This window comes from Nyctibius grandis, chromosome 7, assembly GCF_013368605.1.
Source record: "Nyctibius grandis isolate bNycGra1 chromosome 7, bNycGra1.pri, whole genome shotgun sequence".
NCBI classification, from domain to species: Eukaryota; Metazoa; Chordata; class Aves; order Nyctibiiformes; family Nyctibiidae; genus Nyctibius; species Nyctibius grandis.
Window position 1 is genome coordinate 6,539,592 of NC_090664.1, and position 26,162 is coordinate 6,565,753.

General features: G+C 38.9%; 1 protein-coding gene across 3 annotated transcripts in view; it reads left to right on the forward strand.

Moving 5' to 3' along the window:
- The window catches only part of VPS41 (VPS41 subunit of HOPS complex), a 113,126-nt gene that overhangs the window by 82,020 nt on the left and 4,944 nt on the right, over nt 1-26,162 (forward strand). For all 3 annotated transcript variants that reach the window (XM_068405220.1, XM_068405222.1, XM_068405221.1), the window contains 12 exons: nt 1,078-1,139; nt 1,913-1,994; nt 6,956-7,048; nt 7,548-7,675; nt 8,593-8,737; nt 9,983-10,024; nt 10,154-10,204; nt 11,444-11,581; nt 14,062-14,116; nt 15,214-15,354; nt 16,882-17,018; nt 25,572-25,671. In XM_068405220.1, coding sequence (XP_068261321.1) covers nt 1,078-1,139; nt 1,913-1,994; nt 6,956-7,048; nt 7,548-7,675; nt 8,593-8,737; nt 9,983-10,024; nt 10,154-10,204; nt 11,444-11,581; nt 14,062-14,116; nt 15,214-15,354; nt 16,882-17,018; nt 25,572-25,671 — 1,174 coding nt within the window. The remainder of the gene's footprint in view (nt 1-1,077; nt 1,140-1,912; nt 1,995-6,955; nt 7,049-7,547; nt 7,676-8,592; nt 8,738-9,982; nt 10,025-10,153; nt 10,205-11,443; nt 11,582-14,061; nt 14,117-15,213; nt 15,355-16,881; nt 17,019-25,571; nt 25,672-26,162) is intronic.

Sequence of the window (26,162 nt, forward strand, 5' to 3'; positions counted from 1 at the left end):
GTCCTAAACAACCACAGATGTACAGCTCCTTTCCTTATACGGTCTTCTCTGCTCACTGGGGAGCTGGCCCGCAGGAGAAGGAGACTGCCACAAATCTTCATTCTTGAGAATGGTGAAGTTAAAAGTACAAATGTAGTTCCTATACTTTTATAGAAATGGAATCCTAAAATCTGGTGTAGGTGCATGAATTTTTTTTTTTTTAACTTTGTAGTAGATTGAACAATTGAAATTGTTAGGTACTTCAATTCTGCTCATATTCTGCTCATATTCTGCTCACAGTTCATATTCTGCTCTGCTCAGTACTGTCCTTGATTTTGATCAAAAATGTGATGTTGTACCTCAGAAGACCCAAATGGGGTTTTTTGTAAGAAGCAAGGACTTTTTTTTTTTTTTTTTTTCATTGTACAGCACTTTTTTTTGCTGGAAACAATGTGCTTTTAGTGATGTGATTCTTAAGTTATGCAGTGAGTACACTGGCTGCATTGACCTTGACTTGAGCATTGGGATTACAGCAGAAGGCATGATTGTTTCACCAAAATTTTAATATATTAAATGTCTACCAAAATAATTTTACAGCTGACCTGTGTGATAAACACTTGAGAATGGAATTTAATATGTAATAATCTTGCTAAATTCTCAGTAATTCCTTTACCTTATGGAGCAGCAGTAGGATTTATATTCTCAGTCAACATTTTTCCCCCCTGAAAAATTTGTTGACAAAGAAAGTGTCTCGTACAATGGCTGGTGGGTTTATTTTTGAGATAACTAATGTGGGCACTGACTGATCAGCTATGTGTTTTGAACTGTCCTTAATAAGTAGAGGTGGCACAGTCTTCCCAGTGTCAGTGTCATTATGAGAATTATTTAAAACAGCATCTGAATTTGAACCTGTCTAGGCAAGTATTTTATGTTGACTGGTCTGTGGGCCCTACATCTGAAGGAGAACTGGGGGTGTCCACTTACGGCCTGGTGCTTGATGTAACAATGGTGCATGCAGATGGAATTATGGTTATTGTGGCAGTCAAGTATTTGACTTGCAAACTTTTCTAACTAATTCCTTATTTTTATTCCCTTTAGGATATTGGCTTAGCCTATATAAATCACCTCGTGGAAAAAGGAGAGTATGACCTGGCTGCTCGGTAACAAGTTAAAGATTTTCTTTACTGGCTGGAAGTGTATCTGTGTGAATAAAAAAGTGAAAGCAAATTATTGATTCTGAAGTATTTTGTGATGTTGATTTTTTTGTGTGTTCTAGAGTTTCTCAAGATTTAAAACATACAGATGTATTACTGTTCCCTATATTTTCTTTCCTGTAGTGACCCAAATGTTACTGTCATCTTTCTAAAGTTTAATTAGTATTGAGACATACACATTTTTGAAAGTAAGCCTTGATTTTTTTTCAGTCACACTAGACTTCAAAAATTGAGGTTTTCTTTGGATGTTGATAATCTTAAGTTTATTAGTGTGTCATTACGTGTAAGACTATCACAAAATAAATTGTGGTTATGTGGGTGTAAACAAAAGTGTCAGATTTGGGTATCTAAAGTAAGAATCAACAATTACATAAGATTTGTGTTTTCATGTATATGTATGTGTAAGTATATCTTTTTAAGTGCTTAATTTTACTCAGCTGAGATTTAAAAATGTCACTCATAAAGCTAATATGGCCCTAATCAATAAGAATGAATGCATAATAAGCAGTCAAGTCCTCTTGGATGCAAAGAAGTTGTAAGATCTGAAAGGAGTAGTACCTGGCATACTCTGCTTGAAGCAGTGGTTGCTGAATTAAGTGACCTTTGAAAGTGTCTTGATAGGGAGAAGAAAGGAGAAAGGAATCCTTGCAGTAGCGCTGTCACATTTGTGTTGTTCTGTGTACCTACTTTTGTTTTCTCGCCTTTCATCTTCCTTCCAGAAAGTGCCAGAAAATTCTTGGCAAAAACACTGAACTCTGGGAATTTGAAGTCTACAAGTTTAAAGAAATAGGTCAGCTTAAGGTATGTTAATTTCTATCTCTGAACTCAAGTAATTGGCATGCTGTATTTCCTGCATGTTTTGACCAGGTATCTGAAGGATCACATTTAACGGCACTAGTGTGGTAGCAGGATATTACACTGCCCTTGAAATTCCTGCACCAGATCTCTAGTTGTACAGTTGTCATTCAGATTGATGTGTATATGTTAACAACCCTCAAAACAGGGTTGGAGGCATAGCACATACAGGTATTTGGCTACCTATTTCTAACTTGTTGACAGCCTGCAAGTAAAAGACCTCCCCCCAAGGCCTTTACTTGCAAAGATGCTCACAGTTAAATACATCTTTCCCATTTACTGTTCACTCCCTTCCAGTTATGTCCTGAAAAAATCCTACCCCAACTCTTAAGGAAAATAGCCTCTGTAGGTGCCAGCCTTTCTTGAAAATCCACGTCCTTTGCAACAGAGCCACAGCTTTAACTAATTGCAAAGCAACAGGGAAAACCTGTGCTGTGTGCTAGAAATGGTGGCAAGAAAGAGGAGCAGTCTGCCCTGTCGTGTGTTTTCCCTGGTCACAAGCCAGCTACCATAACGGTACACGTTTAATGTGAGATTCTCAGTTAATAAATTGCCCAGGACATAAGGACATAAGCACTGTCACTGCCAAACCAGTAGAAAACATTATGCACACTCCCTTTGGTAATGCGTGTACATTTATTTCTGAATTTTATGTCTTCCTCTTCAAACTCAATGAGCCAAAAAGGACATATTATTAAGATCTCACAGCATGCAGTCCCTTGCTGGTTTTGAGCTGTTTAATTCTGTTCAAAGAGCGAAAGTGTTTCAGTATTACTGTTTTCAGAAATGTCTGGCTTTTGTTTTAGAGCCATGCCAGTGTGGGAACAGCCTTGCCTTTTGTATGAGTTCTTAGTGTTTCAGTGCACTCTTTGTCACCTTGAAAGATGAAAAGTCATCTTTCGGTCTCTTCATTTCAATCCAATAAAGGACCTGAGTGCAGGTGCAGGTGAAATTTTGATACAGGGCTTCTTAGTCCTTTTGGGTTTATTTTGTTTTTTAGATGCAAGTGTCTGGAATGGATGTTTTTGTCTCCACTTATGTCATCCAGCAGACTGTAAAATATAAAAATATTTGCAGGTTTGCTGCAAAAACATCTCTGCTAAATTACTGCCTTTCTAAACAGTTGTTTGTTTTCAGCCCCTTGAAAGTGGACTTGGAAAAACATAAGATGCAGTCCGTTATGTTATTCAGCTTCAAGCTGCAGTTCTAGAAGATGCCTTTCTTATTTTACTATTTCAGTTGACTATAACTTGTCCCAAGTTCCTAAGATACCTGAATATCATCAAGGATGAACTAAGTTGAGCCAGATCTAAATGAAGCAGTTCTTGAAAAGCCTGCGTCACTTCTATGCTATTTGGAATTTTTACCTGCTTACCAAACCAGCAGGCATTAAACATGACAGTGTAACTGGGCTATAATGGCTTTAAGCCCTGATGAGGAGACCCTGTTTGAGATTTGGAGACAAAGTGTATTTTGAAAGGGAATTTTCTTAAAGAATTTGCACTGCATATAAGCGATTGCCTGAAATCTGACATTTCCAGAATAATGTGACTTGCTGATAAATAAGGTGGCAGTGAAACTAGAGTTTTAAACTTTCCTTCCTGCAGAGGGACTAATTAGTGATAACCCAATGTCCAAGCCTGTGGGGTGAGTGTCTTGTCTGTTTGTTTGTGGGTTTAGGGAGTTCTTGAGTGTCCTGTACTAAAGGTGCTGTTTGGCTACCAGAGGCTGCGTTTGATATCTTGACATCTCTCGTGTCTTCAGTGAATGTCCTCTAGCAAACCTTGTTATGGCAGTTTCAAGATTTTAGAGCCTTGCGATGATCTGCTCCTCTTTTCTTCCAGCAGCAGTGGCTTGATGGAATCATGTGCTTGTGCTCAAGTCACTTCAGTATAAAATCCAATCTCAGCTCAAACAGCTGAGGAAGGTGGATTCGAAGGAAGATGCCAAACTCTGCGAGTGCGGGCTGTTGTGGCATGACGGATATGCTCTGTTCTGTTGACTCTGCTGTGACAGCAGTGACTTTCAGCAGGGGTGCAAGATAATTAGCTAGCGGCAGCAATGTTTTGTGACCAAAACGTTGGCTAGAGGACATGTGAAAGACTTCACCTGACTGTGGTGGGCATAGCATAGAGCAGCATTATGCAGACAGCATCTTTCTTCTCATAGGTATCCTCGGAGGAATAAGTAATTATGGCTTAGGCTTACTGGTGAGATGTTTTAGACTATCTCTTGTCAACTTTTATATGGGCTTTCTTGTGTATACCCTATCCTTATACCTATTGATCAAAAATCTGAGAGCAAGTCTTAAGAAGAAACAAAGGAAGAAAATATTTCTGTGTATAGTATCCTTTTTTTATTTAAAGTCACTTTCACCATGTGGTTCAGGAATTGATGCAAAGGCGTCCTGATTCTGGAGCTTTTTTGTCTGACCTCGCTCCTTAACTACTGCTTAAAAATAAAATAGGAAGAGTTTGTAACTTCCAGCACGGGTCTTAGTTCACCTTTGTGCCTAGGCTTAAAAATAACTTGGATGCTTCTCAGTCTTTGCTGAGCAGGGGGGGCAAACTGCAGGAGGTGGTTGTGCTTTTCCTTCAAAGCAGTGGGACTTGGGGCAGGAGACATTTCCTTCCCGGGGCAGCCTGGCTCCCACGCAACGAGGCAGCTGCACTGCTCCGCAGCTCGCTGTGCGACCGAACAATGGCCAAGAGTTTTCAGCAAAGCCTGTTGGGCAAGGCTGTTCATTTAGGAGGTGGCAGGAAGGCAGAAAGTGGGTTTGAAAACAGCTGTTGGAGAATGTCCTCTGCCTTCAAATCTCCAGCTGATGTCCAGCTTGTTTTCTTTATGGTCAGAAGAGGCTTTTTTATGAGGGGATCAGGAATATGATTCGCCAGGGCAGCTGGCAAGACTGTGTCCTGAGTTAGCTATTAAATTCTGTGACAGATGGTGGGAGCTGATGCTGGCAGCAAGCTACGTTTCAAAGACTGGCCAAGCTCAAACAGTGTGGGGAGAGAAGAGGTCTCCTGTGAGCAATGAACTTTTAATTTTTGCAAAGTCATTAACAATGCTTTTTTTTATTGGTCTCTTATGTTCACATCCTTTTTCATCTACAGATGGAAGACTTTCATGAAATATGTAACTTAACCAATTGTATTGATTTAAATACTAGGAGAATTTGTTGTGACTAGTCATTGCTGTCTGTAAAACTGCAAAAAAACCTGATGTAGTGAGATGTTATTTCTCTTGCTTTCTTCAAGCAACTTCAGTAACAAAATGCTACTGCACCATGTGCCATTAGTGGGCAACAGGCAACATCTCTGAGCAGTTTGGAGGAATTTCATCAGTGTTGGGCCTTCAGCTACAAACCCCAAAGTCCCAACACAGCTGGTAGCAGCAGGGTTTATTTTGGCAGGCAGTAATAACCTGGGCCTCTAGTTGCATGGAATAATAGTGCTAATAAAACGCTGTGCTGAAATTCCAGGGTATGAGGTGATTCATTCTGGCAGGTTCTTGTCTCCTGCCTGCCAGAATGCAGTTCCTTAACACCTCCTATAGAGCAACAGATCACATGCCTTCGCCTTTTCCATGGAGAGTTGTATTCTCAAATTAATTTTCATTTGTGTATGTAAAAATAGCTGGCAAAACAGAACTCTTCATAGAATCATAGAATGGTTTGGGTTGGAAGGGACCTTAAAGATCATCTAGTTCCAACCCCCCTGCCACAGGCAGGGACACCTTTCCACTAGACCAGGTTGCTCAAAGCCCCATCCAACCTGGCCTTGAACACTTCCAGGGAGGGGGCAGCCACAGCTTCTCTGGGCAGCCTGTTCCAGTGTCTCACTACCCTCACAGTAAGGAATTTCTTCCTAATATCTAACTTAAATCTACCCTCTTTCAGTTCAAAACCATTACCCCTCATACTATCACTCCATGCCCCTGCAAAAAGTCCCTCTTCAGCTTTCCTGTAGGCCCCCTTCAGGTACTGGAAGGCTGCTAGAAGGTCTCCCCGGAGCCTTCTCTTCTCCAGGCTGAAGAGCCCCAACTCTCTCAGCCTCTCTTCATAGGAGGTGCTCCAGCCCTCTGATCATCTTCGTGGCCCTCCTCTGGACTCATTCCAACAGCTCCGTGTCCTTCTTATGTCGGGGGCCTGAGAGCTGAACACAGCACTGCAGGTGGGGTCTCACGAGAGCAGAGTAAAGGGGCAGAATCCCCTCCCTCGCCCTGCTGGCCACGCTTCTTTTGATGCAGCCCAGGATACAGTTGGCTTTCTGGCCTGCAAGTGCACATTGGTGGCTCCTGTTGAGCTTCTCGTCACCCACCACCCCCAAGTCCTTCTCCTCAGGGCTGCTCTCAATCCATTCTCCGCCCAGCCTGTATTTGTGCTTGGGATTGCCCCGACCCACATGCAGGACCTTGCACTTCATAAAATGTAGTGACCTCACAGTAAGCCATAAATCAAAAGTACACATTTTTCAGCTAATAAATGCTTATATCTTTTTACAAGATATAAGACCAAGACTGGGCAAAATGGATTTTGAAAACTTTCTTCTTCTGAGGTGTCTTTTGTGGGTTTTATTTTCTGAATGACTAGCAATAAATATTGAGACATATCTAAGTGCAATGGCTGATACTCCCATTCTAACTAGTATCTTACCACTATCTTTCTAATGAAAATTCTTTCAGGTAAGTAATACAATTCCATTGTGTACAATCCTAAAGCAAATAACTTCAGGATACTGCTTACAAATACGGATATAAAGCACTTCCAGGGTTTACCAAGAGCCATATTTTGCATGTAGCTTTGGGGTTTTTTTTTTGTTTCACAACAATTCTTTTTTCTGTCATCAGTGTACCAGGATGTTACATGTCATTCCCCTTTTAGCACTTTGTTCTCTTTGTTCCTATAGGCAATTAGTCGTTATTTGCCCAGACGAGATCCAGTTTTGAAACCTCTGATCTATGAGATGGTCCTGCATGAGTTTTTGGAGAGTGACTACGAGGTACTGCAGCCTGACGTGTCCCCATGTAATAGCTATTGCCAGCAAAACACCCTCAGCAATGTAGAACTCTGGTAGCAAATTCTCTGTTGTATTCAAACAGATTATCAGTGGACAATTCAATGATAATGAGAAGATTAAATAGATTAATTTTGGTTTAGTTTTTAAGAGAATAAGTACAATGTTCTTCAGAGCATGCAAATACTGTGAGATTCGTTACTTATAAATAGTTAGTTGTAGTTTGTTTAATGTAGCACAAGTGGTTGAGGTGCTGCACAAAGCATACAGCACTTGAAAGAGACCTAGCTTCATGAATCTTAGTAACATTGCCCTGAGAAGGAAAATCTGTGTTCTGCACTGTGCACGTTCTGTGGGCACGTGAAAGTGGCTTAGAGGTGAAGCACAGCAGGTATCATCTCAGAGGCTTAGCCAAAGCTTTCATGTTTTGAAATGTTCCTTAGGCAGTTCTTTCTATTTCTCTTACAATCTCTTATACTTTTAGGGGTTTGCAACCCTTATAAAAGAGTGGCCTGGAGATCTTTACAACAACACAATCATAGTTCAAGCTGTAGTGGATCACCTGAAGAAAGATCCACAGAACAGGACTTTGCTACGAACACTTGCAGAATTGTGAGTACAACTTTAAACTTCTATTACAAAAAGTAAGCTTGAAATAGTATACTATAGCTTATAAATAATCATCTAACTCTCAACAGAAATATCTGCTTTGCTCCAGTCTACAAAGTACCAGCTTTCTCTACTCTCCACTGCTGATTGCACGGCTTAGCAATTGTTTTCCCTTCCTTGTAAAGTGTACGCTGAGTATGGAAGCGAAGTGTTTAGTATAAGATTGGATTTGCTACTCCTCTTCCCAAAACAAATAGCTAGCATTCCTCTTTGTGCTGTCACAGGAAGCCTCTTTTGTGAAGTGTGCATTTCAGAATTATTCTCAGGAAAATAAAATGGCATTTTCCCCCCTCTATTTCAAAAGTAGTATATTTAGGTTTACTGCGTGGCTGGAAATATGTGACTGGAAAATGTGCCAAAACTGATCTCGTTCTAGGCTACTTCACACAGGGATAAAGCTCTTTGGCTTTCTCAGCCTGATTCCCATGTTAAGATCTTTTCATACTGCTGCTTTGTAGAAAGCAGAGCTACTGCTATTGCTATGTTATAGTCTGTCCCAAAGTTTTAAGAGAACAATGGTTTTTAGCTCTGAAGTGAGTTCCAATTAGTTTCCAAAAATAGAAAAGGTCGCGTTTGGTGTGGCTTCTTCTGTGGTTTGAAAATGGGAAAATGAAGATGCAGAGAACCACAGACCAGAGCACAAATGTAGTGGCCGATATAAACAGAATTGAAATTAATGTTGCCCAGTGTTATTTTCCCTCCACAAAAGTGAATCACAGCAACTAGTCATGCATTCATCAAATCAAGTAGCATCCTAGCAAGCTTTACGTTCTAGAGTATATTTATATTTTCCTTCATAGGTGATTTTCCTACACTTAGATATGTAAGATCACATGTATTATCACATTGTTTTTTATCAGGTATACTTACGACCAGCGCTACGGCAGAGCCCTAGAAATTTACCTAACGCTGAGACACAAAGACGTCTTCCAGTTGATCCACAAGCACAATCTTTTTAGTTCTATCAGAGACAAAATTGTTCTGCTCATGGATTTTGATTCAGAGGTATGATGATCTTAATGATTTTATATTCACTTTCCACTAGACATATTTTAACAGATTAAAAATAAATGAGCTAAAGATAGTGTTGAGACCGTGCATTTGCTGTGTCTGGATACATGAGGAGAAGAGATTTGCATAGAATGAAAAATAATTGACTCGAGGATAAATTTTTTCCCTTATATTTCCATTTGACTATCACTCAGCGAGAAGAGTGCCAGATCCAAGATCATTTTTGTGATCCTCAAGTAGACTTTCGCCATGATATTCTTTATGCATTTCTCATCAAATAATGCTATTAATAAACAAAAGAAAGGAAGCAGTGAATTTCTTGTGAGGCATATGTTAAATGTACTTGCCACTTTTCTTTCTCTGCAGTTCAATTAATCTCCTTTTGAAAGTTTGCAAGGTTATTAACATAATTCCAAAAATCAAGAAGTGTGCATTTTGTGCTGAATTTAATCTTCTTTCTTCCCAGCTGGCTAAAACCTCAGCAAATTATTTTTGGTATTATCCTTAGGGAAAGAATCTGTATATTCCTTGGGGGAAAACCAAGTAGATCTGCTCGCTCAGTACAGCAGTTCTCTAAGCACTGGAGCTAAAATATAGAGCCATCTCTACCAAAGATCATCTTTTGTGTGGCCGTTCTGAACTGCATGAAAACATAATGTATACTTCTTTTTTATTAGACTAGATTATGTCAAGAATCTGTGATTTTTGTATTTTTTGGATGTGAAGCAAAGTTTCCTCTTTTAAGAAGAAGCAGAACCAGAACCCCTATGGCCACTCTGTTTATATGGTCTTGTCTGCTTTTGTTATGGTATCGCTGTGCAGATAGTTTGGAGGATTCTAGTTGTAAGGCAAGTTGAGTCATGTGTTTCCTATCCAGCCATCACCCTGCAGTTCTCTTTTGCAATGGGACAAATAGTATTTCTACATCATTTGGCAGTGGCCTTCTGTGACCCATGATTCGATGGGCATACTTCACCTGCAATATAAGTGCACAGTATTGATTTCTACTAGCGTGGAAACTTAGAAGTATTCTGGAAGAATACATGATGTGTTCTCCTGTAATGCTGTGCTGTCAGGGAATGCTGATGTTACGCAAACTGATCTCTGAATTACTGTTGCTGAAAAGAGTAGGTCTGCAATATCCATCTGATACCCATCAGTGAACAAGCATAATACTATATAGGGTGTGAGAAAATGTGTGTACCTGTTTCTTAACCGAGTTCTATTTCTTTACTGTAGAAAGCAGTAGACATGCTTTTGGATAATGAAGATAAAATTTCCGTGAGTATGACAAGTTCATGGCATGGCAGTCCAATGCTTGCTTGTATTACCCGTCCTTCTTCCAGTCCTGTAAATGTGATGTTCATCACAGGTTTGCTAATGTGTTGGGTTTTATTTGTTTTCTTTCAGATTGACAGAGTCGTTGAAGAATTAGAAAACAGGCCTGAGCTGCAGCACGTGGTAAATATTTCTATATTCTGTTGGTTTCAATTTGAGCCAAATAAACTCTTTGGGCATATCTTCTACAGATGTGGTTATCCTGTCAAGGTGCACATGACACTGAAGTGTCATAAATCCTCAGAGCCAAAGTGGCTACTTTTGCTAATCCATTTGTTAACATGGCGATAGCATTTTTACAGTAGTAAAACAACTTTAAAATGTGTACCTGTGAGAACTTGATAACATACTGCTTACTCGTTAGCATACCATGAGGTACTCCTTATGGAGTTGCAGACACTTGTCTTCTCTGGTCAATTACTTCTTGCTTGTATGCCTCCTCTTTCTCTACATAAAAATGGGGTGGATGGTGGGTGCAACTCTGAAGCATGTTTTGCTGATCCATAGAGACAGTGAACTGCTTGTCTTTCTAGAGCTGTAACTTCCATACGCTGCAGGATTGTTCTTGTTTGTGCAGAATTACAACATCCCTGTAAGGCTGTGGCTCCACATTGCTATTCCAAAAGCACCTCTTCAGTTTGAACGTGCTGTCAGTGGAATACGTAACATGTAACCGTGGGCTTGGGCTGTATTAGGGAGGGAAGTTTAACTTGCTGCTGTGTACAGGTGGGGCTCAGGGCATTGATTTGGTGGAGAGCGGGTTTATGTGTTAGAGACCTGATTATAGGAAGCAGCTCCATAAAGTGTGTAGCCCGCAGCCCCAGAGCTTTGCAAAGATGACTGACTGTCAGTTCATGGAAAGGATGCATCAGTTTCAAAGTGTGAAGCCTGCTTCCCTTTGAATAAAAATTACTCTCCAGATTATTCTCAAGGCTTTTCTGTGCTCATCTAGAGAGAAGGAGCTTTGCCCCAGTATCTGTAGTCTGAGGTACTTCGGTTAAAACGTTAAAATTAGATCTATAGTTATCTGTAGCATATCTAGCTAACCAAAGTGCTTCATTTAACATATTTGTGCAAAGTTTTCTGTAAAATTCAAAATCCAGTAGTTTCATTGAAGGTTAAAGGACAGTTTCTTAACTGTTGCTGAAAACCTGTTTTATAGAGCTCTTTTTGGAGATTGTTGTGATGAGGGTCTTTCAGAAAAATGTAAAATTAGTGTTTTGAATCAGGATTTAATCTCTGTGCCTTTTAGTATGTGCTAACACACATTCCTGAGGAAATCAAGAGGAGTGTTTTATTAGGAGAGAACAAATAATACTGCCTAAGTGGTTTTGAGTTCTGATTCTCTCTTTTGATTCCTAGTATTTGCACAAGCTTTTCAAGAGAGACCACCATAAAGGCCAGCGATACCATGAGAAACAGATCAGCCTTTATGCAGAATACGATCGTCCAAACTTGCTACCATTTCTCAGAGACAGCACACACTGTCCGCTAGAGAAGGTAAGCCCCCAAAATCTAAACACAGGTCCTCGATTGTCATGTCTGTAGCTTGTAGTGGTGTGAATTTGTAACTGTGTCTGGTACTGCCCTCTACTGCCAAAAGGAGGGATCCTCTGAGTTTGTGACCATCACCTGTAGAAGTTTGGTTTGTGGAGCTGGCTGACAGCTGAGACCTCCTCCTCTCAGCTCGCAGGGCAGGAATTGGCAGGGATTTTTAGTGCAGAAGTTCTGAATTCGCACTTGATGCGTACCTACAGCATATCTACGCATCAGTGCCTGGCCTGACTGGAGAGCAAGTTGTGGTTGCAAGAAGTTTGCAATCATTTTGCCAAATCTAGGACTAGTCAGTGTTAGATCCTGAAAAATGAGTAACAGCAACTGGAGTTTTCCTGGCTTTGTATTCTAAGGTACTAAGTTGCTTTCAAAATAATATACACAATATAACAGTCACTGAACCAGCAGAGCTAAAAGTATTTTGCCTTTTATACTTCCGCTAGTGGACTTGGGGTTTTACTGAGTATCACGTTTCCACCTTCTTTAACATTTTCACATTTTCCTTCCTGGCTCTGACTTGTCAAATTTAAAAAAATAAATAAAGTTAAGGGCAGTCTTGGTATTTTTCCCCTGCTTGAATTAAAGTGAATCAAATGGAAATTTAAGTTTTCCTCTTTAGGTGGGTCAGTATTTTATTATTTGTTGCTGTTAATGGCCAAGCAGAGCAGACTTTGTGAAAGGATGCCTCTCTGCATGCAGCTATAATGAAGTGCTGTCTGTAAACGATGCAAGCACATTGCTGGCACTGCTTTGCTGAAGTTATGGGCTGGGTGCAAGAATATGTCAGAGACCCGTGAACCTTTGGAAGGTGTGGTGCAATAATCACCAAAGTGAGAGAAAAGGATGGTAGGAAAAGTGTCATTCTAACCTTCTGTTAAAATGTTAATATGTTTCAGTGAGAAGTTAAGGAAGAGAGGAAAGATACCAACACTGTATAAAACTTAGTTGAATTTACTGTCACTGCTAATTCTGTAATTACACTTCTTACCATACATATCATATAGTAACACTTTTTGCAACATACAGATCTTTATACTAAGGAAATAAAAAGGGGACCAAGAATCTCCCAGTTACTGATACTTTTCAGTTCCTGTTAAACAGATTCCAGTGCAGTGTATAAATTGCAAAAAAACATGATATTTGAACAAATTCACGCTTATTATTGCTTTAACGGAATTATATACCCAGTAGGAAGAAATAATTCTTATTTTTGAAAAGTAAACCACTTTTATTCAAGTGCAGTTTAGGAAATGTTTTATAAAGTGAACTGAAAGAGAAGTATGAATGTTCCCTGTTTTCCTCCAGAGGGAGCATGACAGTCAATAAACGTGCAGCATCCAGAAATACTGAATACCTGGTACTTTGTAGTTTAAGTTCTAAGTGGAGAGAAAAAAGGCTGTCAACTGTGTTTATAACTTATTAGTATTATTCATACCTTCGTTCCCTTGAAGTATCTGGTTGGTAATTCACTTACTCCTATCCCAAAATTCATTGTCCATATCTCTAATCTTCATAGTAACCCATGTGAAATAATTTGAGAATGGAAGGAAAAGTTAATTCCTACCTACATCTTTAGCTGTAGCTGTATCTTATGCATTTATAGTTTTGATTTCCAGTCTTTATTGGTGAACAGTTGTCTTCACAGGAATGCCATGAATCTTGAGTTTGCTTTCTGCTTGCAAATTGGAAACAGACCTGGCATTGGTTATGGCTTACCAGCCCTGCCAGTTTTCTGTTACTAAAAACTTGTTGGCAATCAGTTTGGTAATTTTGGTAATTGTGCTCAGTGTTTGTCAGCTACAGACAGATTCAGTAACTGCTTATGGTATTTAGCCCTCAGGTCTTTAAACCAAACTTACAAGAAATGCTTCCTCCTTATTCTTTCATACTTGGGTTGGATTATTTTTGTATTGTCTTCTTGGAGGTCACTGGTACAAAGTTTGGAGGGCACTCTCTGCCTCCCAAAACCATTCTGGTTACCCTGAGGAGATCTACTGGCTTGTATTATGAATGAATGTCAAGTAGACCTCCATCACTAGAGACTTCATAAGTCCACCCACGGGAAGCAAGTCTTAACAGCAGGATAACCTGATTGCTTTTGGATTAACCAACTTTTGGAACCTGAAGAAAGAAGTTGCCAGTAGATTTAAAGGTAGAGACTGGCATAGTCCAGACTGAAATACCTGCTCTGTCCCCAGATTTATTTAATCTTTTAGAAAAATAAAAAAAATGCCATGGGTTTCTCCTTTTAATTAATGCCAGAGGACCTGACAGTGCATATTAAGGGAGATGTATTCCTGTCAAAATGAGTAATGCAACTTCATGGAAAAGTATCTTTAAGCCTCTTGAAGCATTTGTGATCAATAAAGTATCATGTTACATGGTTCCCTGTATTCTCTTTCCCTCCTCCCTTCCCTTAATTCAAGGCTCTTGAGATCTGCCAACAGAGGAACTTTGTAGAAGAGACAGTCTATCTTCTGAGTAAGTAACACTCAGTGCAACAACTTACAACATGCTTTTAAACTTGTCAAAGTTTATGCTGTGAAAATATATGTTGTATTATCTAATATTGTTTCACACGCTTTTCCAGAGGCGAAGTTGGTATACAGGCAGTAGGACCAAATAACATGATTTAGAAAATAAAACAAAGCACTGAAGTATTCATATGATGTCTTAACTCCATATATTATGTTATTGCATTTCTGATTCAGTGTTTTTCTGGGGTTTTGAAGGTCTTGGGGGGCTATGGGGAACAGGTTGGGGCGGGGGGGTTTTTTGAGACAATCTCCAAGACAAGAGTAGTACTGTCAGTTAGTTTGAAGAGATGGGTGAAATAAAACAGTGTTTTATTCTGTATACATCTCAGAAGCTTAATATTATCTTTTGCTGAGGTGGAAGATTTGCTTATGTTGCCTGTTTCTTTTTTTTCCTTAATAAAATTAATTGTAAATTAACTCCCCCGGCAGGCCAAGGAATTTACCTCTGAACAGGAGGCATTGTAAGACTAAGATTTTTATGTATGTTTATGTATTAGTTATAAACAAAATGGAAAGCATTTTTTATCAGTCTTTTTTTTAGTAAGAAAAATGTTTTGTGGACCACTTGACAGCAGAGTAGGATTTACTCATAGGTTTACTTAAAGAATAGTTCAGTGTTTCTACTATTTCTTCCTCTTCTAATTTTCCATGGATGTAAACTGTGCTATACTTACTGCAAATTAAGAGTGTCCATGCAGGCTCTTAAAGGGGGTATTTTATGTCATAGTTTACATGCATACACATACACATGCTCCCCTTTACCTTACACGTTGCTGCAGTTCAGAACCCCTAATATGACCCAGCAAGTGCTTAAGAAAGGCTCCAGATCGCACTCCAGCAAAGTGCCCCAAGCACTTGTTCAGGTTATACTGATTGCTCTGGGATTTGCATTCCTACATCAGATTAGATTAGATTTGGTCTTAGTTGGATTAGTCTGAGGCAACTTTACGCTTATAAAATTCATATTGAAAGAGCTTCTTAAAGCACTGAGCATTGATAGGCATTTAGGATTTATAATCTCTACTTATTTTCTCCTTCTAGGCAGAATGGGTAATAGCCGCAGTGCCTTGAAGATGATAATGGAAGAATTGCAGGATGTAGATAAAGCTATTGAATTTGCCAAGGAACAAGATGACGCAGAACTTTGGGAAGACCTCATTTTATATTCTATCGACAAACCACGTAAGTGGGATAGTTTCCCAGACGCCTTGCATGTGGGTTTGGTTTTTTTTTTTGAGGAATGCTATTGCAATTAAAGGATTAAATTATCCACCTGCAGGTTAGAGAAAGTGTTTATGGATGGCCAGGGAGGTGTTCTGGTTTGTGGAGCACAACATAGCTGTCCTACTGTGCATAAAAACTTCCAGTAAGGCAGCATGTGGGCATGCTGCAGAATGAGTACTTAGGGATTTAACATTTGACTAAGCTCTGCATAGTTATGTCCTTAATGACAAATTAAGGGGAGAATGGTGCTTTTAATGTGGCAGAATAAGGCTTTATTTTAGACAGTCTCAAAACAGAGTGTGCAGGCTTGATGAGGATGTTGTGTAGTGTGTTTATTGCAGCTGCTTCCCTTTGAAATTCTGAAAATGAAGAACCTACACCTTTCTGCCCCTCAGCAGAATAACTAATTTGGTTTGTTTCTGTGGTACAAAGGTAAGATATGTAATAATGAGTGCATTTTGCCTTTCATCCGTTATATGAATAGCTACTCAGGTTTAAAGTTTAGATGGAATCAGAAACTGTTTGAATCTCATAAGCAACATCAGTTTTGTTCAAGAGGCAGATTGAGAGGAGTTCATATGACTGAGAAAATAAAGAATTATTTTAACTATCTACTCCATTAGTTTTGCAACTTCTTCTGGAGCTTTAAATCAAGGCTTTAAAGTCTCTCTTGGGATCTCTTTTCCAAAGGACTGAATGTCTTGTAGAATTAGTGTCAGAATACATATCTTTTAATCTCTTGGCCACTAATTCTAACAGGAAGAAGCAACCGAAATCTGTTACTGCTTCAGAAGAATGGCATTCTCAAGTTACCCATACTTAAATGCAGTTCATCATTAAAAGCGATGCTACAGTCAGCGACATCTTTAGAACAAAAGGCATTCAAAGGATATAGAATTCTTTCAGTTCCATCTGCCCATATGCGGAGCAACTCCAGTGATATTCCTCAGTTTTGGGGGCTGAAGAAAAAACACAGCCTTGAGGTTCATCATTCTAGTGTTTCGTTTAGCCAGGTGCAATTCAAAAAGCAAAAGACTTCTTTTGTGTCACTCTCACCAATGTTTAGAAATGTGTTCGTTAGGTTAAGAGTTTGAAAATTTGTTTTGAAATCCTGGAACTGGAAACAGAATAGTTACATAATGTAGTTAATTTTCTGGCTCTGTTTTCTTGAGTGCCCTTTTTATTAAATTGAAATCCATTATTTACTTGTGGCTTTGTGCTGGATACTCTGTTACCCCTCTTCTGCATACCCTAGAAGTTCTGTGAATTGCCAGACTATATCTTCCTCTCTTACACAAAGGCCTGTAGCTGAGTAAGTACAGCTGCAACAAACACATGAAGGCTATATGAAAGAGGCTTAGTGTTTTCTCTTAGTGGAGAATTGTCATAGAATCAGCCAAAGCCTGTAGCCTGTCACCAGAGCATCCTTTAATCAGGTGTTTTGCTGGATTTTTTTCTTAATTCCTCTGCCTCTTGGTTTCACAGCTTTTATTACTGGTTTGTTGAACAATATTGGAACCCACGTGGATCCCATTCTTTTGATCCACCGCATTAAGGAAGGCATGGAGATTCCTAATTTGAGAGACTCACTGGTGAAAATTCTTCAGGACTATAACTTGCAGGTAAATGTTGCATTCTTCCTGTGATAATCATTTTCAGAGAGACAGCAAAACCGCTTTGCTACTGAATAGCACGAGAAATGGCTGCCATGAAGGTTTGTTCATTTTGTTCAGATACCTGTCGTTGACACTGTGGGTTGGTACAAAACTATGACAAAAAGGGTAGAAATTTGCCAAGATCAATAGTGTCTTCTATTGATGGCTTCTAGCACTTCTAAGTCCCTCCCATGCTGTCATAAGCCTGATGGTAAGTAGAACTGTAAGGATCTTGGGTGATTCAGACTATTTTATATGGCTCGACTGTCCAATATTGAAAGTCCCATGACCAGTACTTTTCATTCTGTTTCATATATGAGGAGGCAGAACACAACCCACACTCACTAAAACATTCACCAGGTATAGAGCCGTATGTTAAGTGTCATACTAACTAAAGGAAGATGAACTTTTAAAATCAAATTCATGTCTGTTGTGCAGAATGTGTTGAAGTCTATGCATTTAAAAAAAAAAAAAAGGACTACTCATTGGATTATGGGAGTTCTTATCCCAGTATAATTATACAGATATGTGCAGTTCCCTATATGACTGGTTTCTGATGTGTATTTGTAAGAACTTACAAGAAGTGTCCCCTTCAGTGTTCCTGAAAGTAACAACAGAGGAGGTTGCACTGCATATTTTAAACCTCCCTGCTATCAAAGGAGGCCCAAACTTGAGTTTTCTGTGACGCTGCTCTGCATCTTTCTACTGAGAGACGTAAGGATGTAGAGCAGTTTGAATGCTTCTAGTGTGGCTATGTGGAGTCCAAGAAAACATAGCCCAGTGAGCAGCTGAAACTCCAATTTTCTGAACCTCATAAACATTTGTTTCCCATCTGCTATTAGTCTTTTGACATCTCTAGCAGGTAGATGGGCCTGATGGTTTTCAGTAAGGTCATGGTCTCTTACCAGGCCAAATAAAGCCTATATCTGCTAGAGCTCTGAGTGATGTCAGAAGGCCTTTTAAAAAGGCAGGGTTTAAGCCTTTCCAGGGCTTTTCCATTATTTTATCATATGGGCTTTAGGTTATGACTTTCATTATTTCAAAGAAGCATTTTACATGTTTTGTTCTCCTGACACTCGTTATGTGCAAGGAGCTACCCCAGATAAACAGATACATGTTTGCATATAATGCATGTTGTAGCATTACTTCCAGTTTTTAGTTGACTTCATGAGATACTAATAATATCCTTCCAAAATGATACTAGCTAAATAGCATGCTGCATTTAAACAGTTGCATGTTAATCTTGCTGCTGTCAGTACCCTGCTGCTTGCACTGCTGATCCTCCCGTTTCTGCATTCTGTTGCAATCAAAATGTCATTTTTGGTGTGTCTGCAGACAGAGCTGCGGCTTTACACGTATGCAAAGTGTGTTGCGTGGCTTCAGACAAAGCTGATGGCATAGTTTGTGAGGGAAGAATCATTTTGTCTTCAAATACCTTTTAGCAAAATTACTTTGGGATTAAAAGGATATATTTAACCTTCAGAGTGATATCTAAAATTATTTGCTGTTAGCATTGAAATGCTTCATGGATTTCAAATTAATTCGTTTTGAAGTAGATTTGGATAGCTCTAGGGCTAAAATTTAGATCTCGTAGGAATAATAGAAATTAGGGGAGCTTAATATAATTTGCACTTGGCTTGCTTGTACGATAGCAAAACAATATAGTCAAAAAAAAAAAGACTATTTTTCTTTAGAGAAATGTAAGCTATAACTTAAAATAAGGCTGTTCCTGAAGTGTTACAGGCAATGTAAAGTGCACCATTTATGAACAGATGGTGCGTCTACACTGAAGTTGAGAGATGTGATCGCAGCTCTTGCACGCTCACCTAAGCAGCCTTACATTGGCAAGCTCAACTTTTTGTAGCAGGACTGTTTCCTCATTCAGCATATGCCTCAGGACATGGCTGGGACTTCAAGTAAATGTGTAAGCGGCCTCTCATTGCTGAGGGCAGTTCTGCCCTAGTTTCATCATTACTGCTGCCTCATTAGCTGTTTTGAAGCTAGCTTTGGTGTGTTTGTATGACGCCTGGTCACACCTTCACATCGTGTTGTGTAGGTTCATGGTGAGAAGTCCATGTCCTCTGTTCTAGCATGGCACAGCTCTCTGGATTTTGGTAAAAACTTCCTGATTTGTATCACCTAGCGTGCCAGATACTTTGAACTCATACAGCCATCCAAATTTTGTTGGCTAGAACTTTCTGTAATTTCATCTCTTCGGATCTTGAACTCTGTGTGCACTTAAGTTTTATTGTTCCCATTTTCAAAGGCAAAAAAAGAAGATCTTGTGCCAAGACCCACAAAGGAGGCACACAGGTTAGAACCTGTTAGAACCTGTTGCTTGGCTTGCTACTACCTAAAACACAACCTGTGCGGATTTTTTCATAACACTGCCTCCCCAAAAGGTATTACAGATGTGCCATTGTATTATTTAATTGTGGTCTCCTTTTGCAAGCCCTAATAAGATTGTTTTATGCTTATGTGAGTGGATGCAAATTTCCTATTATGCTCTTAAAATTCCATAGCAGTAAACTTTACAATAGATGTGATTTGAAATATGGGTAGGAGCTAAAAGCAGTGCCTTTGACAGACTCTGTCTTTTTGAAAACAGTTCTTTACATCCCAGCAAAACCAAGTGAATCAAATTGAGTGGCTGCCAAAGCATGCCGTGTGTGGCTTACTGTGTGCGTTAGAGAATCCAAGAAGGAAGTCTACTAATGCAACAAAATTTGTTGTAATTTTTTTTTAATCTGGGATCTTCCCTGAGTAATTTAAATTTTTATTGATGTTGGCATATTGCAGACAGATTCCTTCACTTTAGCAAATTACCACCCATTAGATGAACCACTGCAACTGTTGTACGTGCTACTCTAAGCTCACCTCAGCTCTAAAGTAATGTGGTTAACTTATACCTTTGAAAAGGAGTTAATATCTGTTCACTACCAACCAACCAAGCATGGCACTAAGATAGGGTTAGGTATTCTATTGGGTGAAAATAAAACGTAGATCCCATGAGACTTCGTTCTGAAGCTACAACTTCAATTAAGTACTACTAGTTTAATTTTGCTCTGGTGTTACAGCTCTGCTTTATGAGTAGGGATCTATTCAGTTGCCTCATTATTCTTCAAGAAAACCCATTTTTATCTTCCGACTTCAGGAAATGCAGTTCTGTCATGAAGTTAAAGCTGGGCATATACTTAAGTATTTTGCTAAACAGGAAAAGATTTAAGTACTCGTTTACGTGGTTTTCTGAATAAGGATTAAAACTCCAAAGGATTATTTTTGTTTGTTTGTTTTTTCCCTCCTGAGGATCATTTATTATAATGTTTTCTCTTTGTCATCATCTGACTTAATTTATTAAAACCATAGTAGATAATTGAGTGACACTGATTTATTGTAGTGATGAAGGTTTTTTTACTGCTGAAATAATACTGATTTTAGTGTTTATATGCAGTAACAATCATAGACAACAAAGTTATGAAGACATAAACAACAAAGACAAAGTTATAGTTGTCTGAATTTTAACAGCAGTATTTATCAAGTAAAGTGTACTCTAAAACTTTTTTATTATATTTTATATCTAACTCCCGAAACCTAGTTATTTGGTGCCATAAATTTATCGGTAAAATGCACCACAGACTACTTCCTTTGAATTTATAAACGCCTGAAGATGTGTTGTCTTAAGGAGGAACCTGCTTATTTATTAGAAATTACACATTCCTAGCACATTTTTTATTTAATGGCAAATAAATTACCACTCTCCAGTCAACATTCTCAACATAATGAAATGCCATTCAAAGCTATGGCAAGCTAACCAAATTGAGGTAAGTCATATTGATACCCTGACAAAAGTTTAATAATTTTCCTCCTTACCTCTTGCATTTAAAAGTGTTCAAAGACACAGAATCGAAGCTCAACTTTATCTCTGTACAGTTGAAAAGTTGTTGTCAGTGTAACATTAATTCAGTTTCCACCCATAGACATTGCTTTTCTGAGACTCATACAGAACCTCTGTTCCCATTAGCAATTTACCAGTGCAATTATTTTTAAAAGCTCCCTTAGCCAACACAGTTAGGGCAGTAATGCTCTTATTTGACAACTGTAGCAAAATCGGCATTTACTAGTATTGCTATGCAAAATATAAATTCAAACTATTATTTTTTTCAGTAAAACCAGTGCTACTGATGTTGTTTTCATACAACTTCTTTGGACTGAAACTCATCGGTTGGTACGATGGTTTGATCTTAACAAAGACCTTCTTTCTCAAATGTACCCTTGAACTTTGTATTTGCCTTTTATGTTCAGTTCCCTGAAAATTAAATTGAAAAAAAATATGAAATGGTTCACACACGTTTAAGTCTCTGGTATCTGACTACGCAGTGGTCTTAACTTATGAATGAGAAATACAGGAGCCTTTTTAAAAATAAGTCCTGTTATTATGATCCAGGTTTCTAAAGCATTGTACCACAGTGAAGGCTGATAGAAAAATCCCCTTATTTGTGCACTTGTGAGTTAGTTACAAGCCTGTTATGCTTTCCAAATGTATAAAATAGGTGTCTTTTCAGCTTTCATCTATACCTGAGTGAAATTTCAGAAATGCTTGTGTTGTTGGAAGAGTTTTAAATACCTCCCTCATTTCAGAAAGAAACACCTAATTTCTCAACCTTTGTATGACAATTGTTAGAAGACAACTTCAAAAGATTTTGGCATTCTTAAGATTTGTTTTCCCTAGCTTTACAATATAAAAGCAATTTGCACTACCTCTAGGTTCTGTGGATTAGCCATTTTACTCAAACATTGACTTATTAGTTTAAACTTTGATTGAACCTGCAGTAACTCTGATGGATGTAGCGGTTCATCCATTCATAGCATTCAGGTCCACGTGTTCATAACAGAGGCTGTGAACTAATAGACCCTGATGATAATCTAATGAACGCTGCTTGGAACAGCATCTGGAAAAAAATGTTGAGTGTTGCTTCTGAACATGAATAAGCTGCTGTTCAGACGCCTTGAGGGCACTAGGGGACAGGTGGCAGCTTGCACAGAGGGACAGCTGCCTTTTGGTTAAGGTTTGGTGTGCTTTTAATTGTGGTTGCGACACAGTTTGGAAGCATTTGGTTGATTCGCCTTGAGAAACTTGGACTTGTTTGAGTGCTAAGCTGAATCAAGGCCTGAATTTATTCCCAGTGCTTTGAGTATACCCTTCAAATTAACTGCATACTGCAGTGTTTTTCTTTAAAGATAACATTAGGCATTTGTAAATCAGGACTTTTTTAATGAAATAAAAGTTTTTATGGCTTCTGATTTTAATTATACAGTAGCATCTTCCCTAATATAGTCAGAAAATGAACTAGAATTCTTTTTTGCAATAAATGTTTTGGTTCCAGAAGTTTTATTGATTTGGTAAAAAGCATTATATCTGCCTAAAACTTTCTCTGGCTGTGCAATGCTGTCCTGCTTGTGCTTAGAATCATGTGCTTTTACAGGGTAAAAAAGTTCAGCTTCATAAGACTTTTTGTTACATAGGTAGCATCCTCTTTAAGTCCTATTTTATCTCCCCAGAAAGTGGTTTCATTAGATTTATGCTTGATACCAGTTTTAATGCATTTAGCCTAGTCTTAGGGCACACGATGATCTACTTCTCCCTTATTTTAATATAAAGTTAATTCAGGCATTCTTTCTCCCTCTGTCTCAACTCCAAATTCCCTCTCCTGCATGTCGTCCTATAGCTCTTAAATTACCCATCTCATTTTTGAGCTCTTCAAATCTGTTTCTGCAGAAGTGTTGAGATTTATTACGTTGAGCTTTGATATATTACATTCTTCATGGTGACTTTTCCTTTTACATAACACTAGCTGCCTACTGTATTCCACTTCTAGCAAAATAAGGTCTGACAAACTGTCATTGAATGTGGTATGGAAAAATCTTAGTGGAGTTTAAATAACGGGGGGGATGATAGTGCATGTGTCTTATATGTCTTGTAAGATGTTTCTGTTACTTCTGTTTTTTAAGGCAACAAATAGTATTGAGGTTTTCCAGTGACCTAATGATGTGTACAGTTTCCCTCTTTATTTTTCTTTTTTTTAAATGAAGTTTTCCTATGGGCACACTGTATGTTAAGTAGAAAATAGTAAATCATGCTCCCTTTTTCCCTTTGTATTGCAGTTCTGCCCCTCTCATTTAGCATGCTTACTTTGCTTCTTTTACTTAAACATGGGATTTGTCATCTGCATATGCCAAGTGCAGCTAGCAAAGACTCCAGTATATAGCCATGACCTCATCAGCTCTAAGTTATTTACCTATATTTGGGATATAATTTGCTGATTGAGAATATTTTGAATCAGGCAAGCACTTGTTCTGAAAGATAGTCTCATCCAATTGTCCTTGCAAAAAGTTTCTAGTAATTTTTTCAAAGCTAATGACATTTCTCTATATTTAAAACAAAATTTACCATTTTGTGTTGCCCTTGGATAAAGTTGGAAGCGGAAAGATATAGTCAGATAGTTCCTGAGACTATCACAGATAAAAATGATTAATTTTCTAAGTGTTTGTCTTGTAGAGCTGCATTCAGTTTCTGGTGCTCTGAAATGTTTTATAGCTCAGTGTGTCTAATACTGGAGAATGTCATTTACCCACTGACATGCACAGTTTGAAACGCTTAGTGTTATTAAATTTTATTTTTTTTAATGTATTTCAGATTTGCAGTCTTAACTGCGTATCATTCTTGGCAGTGTGTCCTTATTACTTCACAGTGTGTATGTGAGAAGATGGAGTTTTGGACAGTGTTCACCTGGCTGTAAAATCTATTATTATATTTCTTTTTTAGGTATATGCATTAGCTGTATCTTGGACTATTTTAGAATGCCCAGTGTCTCCTGTCATGCAAATAATCAGGAGAAAGGAATGGACATTGCCTCTTTATACCATTTTTTTGGTAGGGTTGTTCAGCTTAAAATTGATTGTGAGCCTCTTTTGAAAGCACTTTTCAGAGGAATTGTTGTCTTGGAAAACAAATTCCAAACATCAATTTGAGAGGAGGAAGAAAAATTCCACAAGACTTATTTGGGTTTGTCATGTTTTCATACTTGCTTCATTAAGTACTGTGAAAGAAGGCTCTGGATAATTTTGGTGCCCTTGATTCCTTTTTGTGTTTCACAACATTGTCAGGCAATGAAAAATACTAATGTCCTGGTTTGGCCTAAACCAGACCAATTTTCCTTTCAGTGATTTTTACTTTCAGCTAAGTCTCCTCTAAGTAACTGCAGTTTCTGAAACTAACTGCATGTTTTGCAGGCAGTGTCTGCTTCCAGGACTGATAACGCTCGAAGTTTGTAGTTATCACTGAGGCACCGGTAGGGATGTTGTGCAGAAAGGCGCTTGCTGTACTTGTTCTTAGAGAAACCAAGGTCACTGCTGAATTCCTCACTGCTTATGAGTGAAGAGCCGAAGGGGGGTTGCAGCTGCAGGGGGGAGCGGACAGGACAGGTGACCCAAAATTGACCAACGAAGGTATTCCATCCCATACACGTCATTCTCAGTATAAAGCGGGGGGATCACGAGGGTCTCGCTCTCTTTCTGCTATGGCCGGTGTCCAAGGAGGACTCCATCTGTTTTCCTGCTGGCCCCGATCCCGATCCGTGCATCCCTGAATCCAGCTCTCGACCATCGCTAGGCCCAGCCTGGGCCTTCCCGGAGCCTGCCCTGCAGTGCCAGTGGTGACGTGGCTGACTTCAGGGGAGCTCAGTCTTGGTTTTGTATATATATTTGTATGTATTCGATTATTTCTATTATTATTATTATACTCTTTTTTATTATTATAGTTTATTAAAACTGTTTTAACTTTCCAACCCGGAAGTCCCTCTCCCTTTTCCCTTTCCCTTTGGGGGGAGGGGGGGGGGGATAACAGAGGGCATCTGCCACAGGTTTAATAGCCAGCCCAGCACGCTTCCGCTGCGCCACTCTGCTTACTAAATAAGTAGAAAGGGGGCTGAGACTTTTGCTAAAGAAAAAAGAACTCTGGACCTTTGGTTAGTTTTATGGACATTTAATACTGCTTACTAAATGATACCTCAGAAGGAAATATGTTTGAACAAAATTAATTTTGAATTGCTGTGTTTACTAAGGTTTTATGATTATGAAATGCCTTTCCTGAAGAAGACAGGAAAGATACGGGTAGAAGAAGTTTTAAAATGCTTTGGAAACTAATTGTGAGGGGCAGTGTAAAAATCTCTCTCCATTGTATTTTGTTAAGACAAGCTCAATTCAAGATCATAGTTTATGACAGTAGTACATTTGTAAAGGATTTTATTTTTTTGAGGTTTTATTTTAATATTGTAGTTTTTCCTTTAGGTAGAGGTGGTGGTAACAGGAGGTTCCTCCTTTCCCTCCTTTAGAACAGCTTGAAAAGTCTTAAACATTGTTTGCACTCTCTTTGGCAGCAGAAACCCAGTGGAGACTTGCCAAGACATTTGATGTACCCATCTATTCAACAACCGCTGTATTTTGTGTTCTTTACACCAACAGATCTTGCTGCGGGAAGGTTGCAAAAAGATACTTGTTGCTGATTCTCTTTCTTTATTGAAGAAAATGCATCGAACTCAGATGAAGGGTGTTCTAGTAGACGGTGGGTACAGAGGCAACGTGGTGACTTTCAAGGTTTTGAAGTCTTCTCCTTGGTTTATAGATCCAAGCCACATGACTGTCCCCTTTGGAAGCTGCCCAGAAGCCTGAGTATTGTACCTGATTTGTAGAGTGTAGTTTTGTTCTTTCCCTTTGCAAAGGAACTACGCATATCTCAAAAACTACAAGACCCAGCATGCAGCTTTTTCTCTTCATCAATCTCTGCATAGCCAGTAGTGTATTGTGTCCTGCAGTTTGTCTATAAAGGTGAAGTACCAACACGGATAGTCAGATAATAATAATCTGCAACCACAGCAAAAGCTACAAGATAGTTTTCAGAAATAGTTGAAAAGATTTTGCAAGGTGCTAATGATGCATGTGAGCAGCGCTGTGATTCACACCTGCTGAGTGGTAACACCAAGAGGCAAAAGCTGACAGAAGGACAGAGGATCAGAGCTTCTTGCTATGAAATGCTGCAGAGATATCAGGCACACC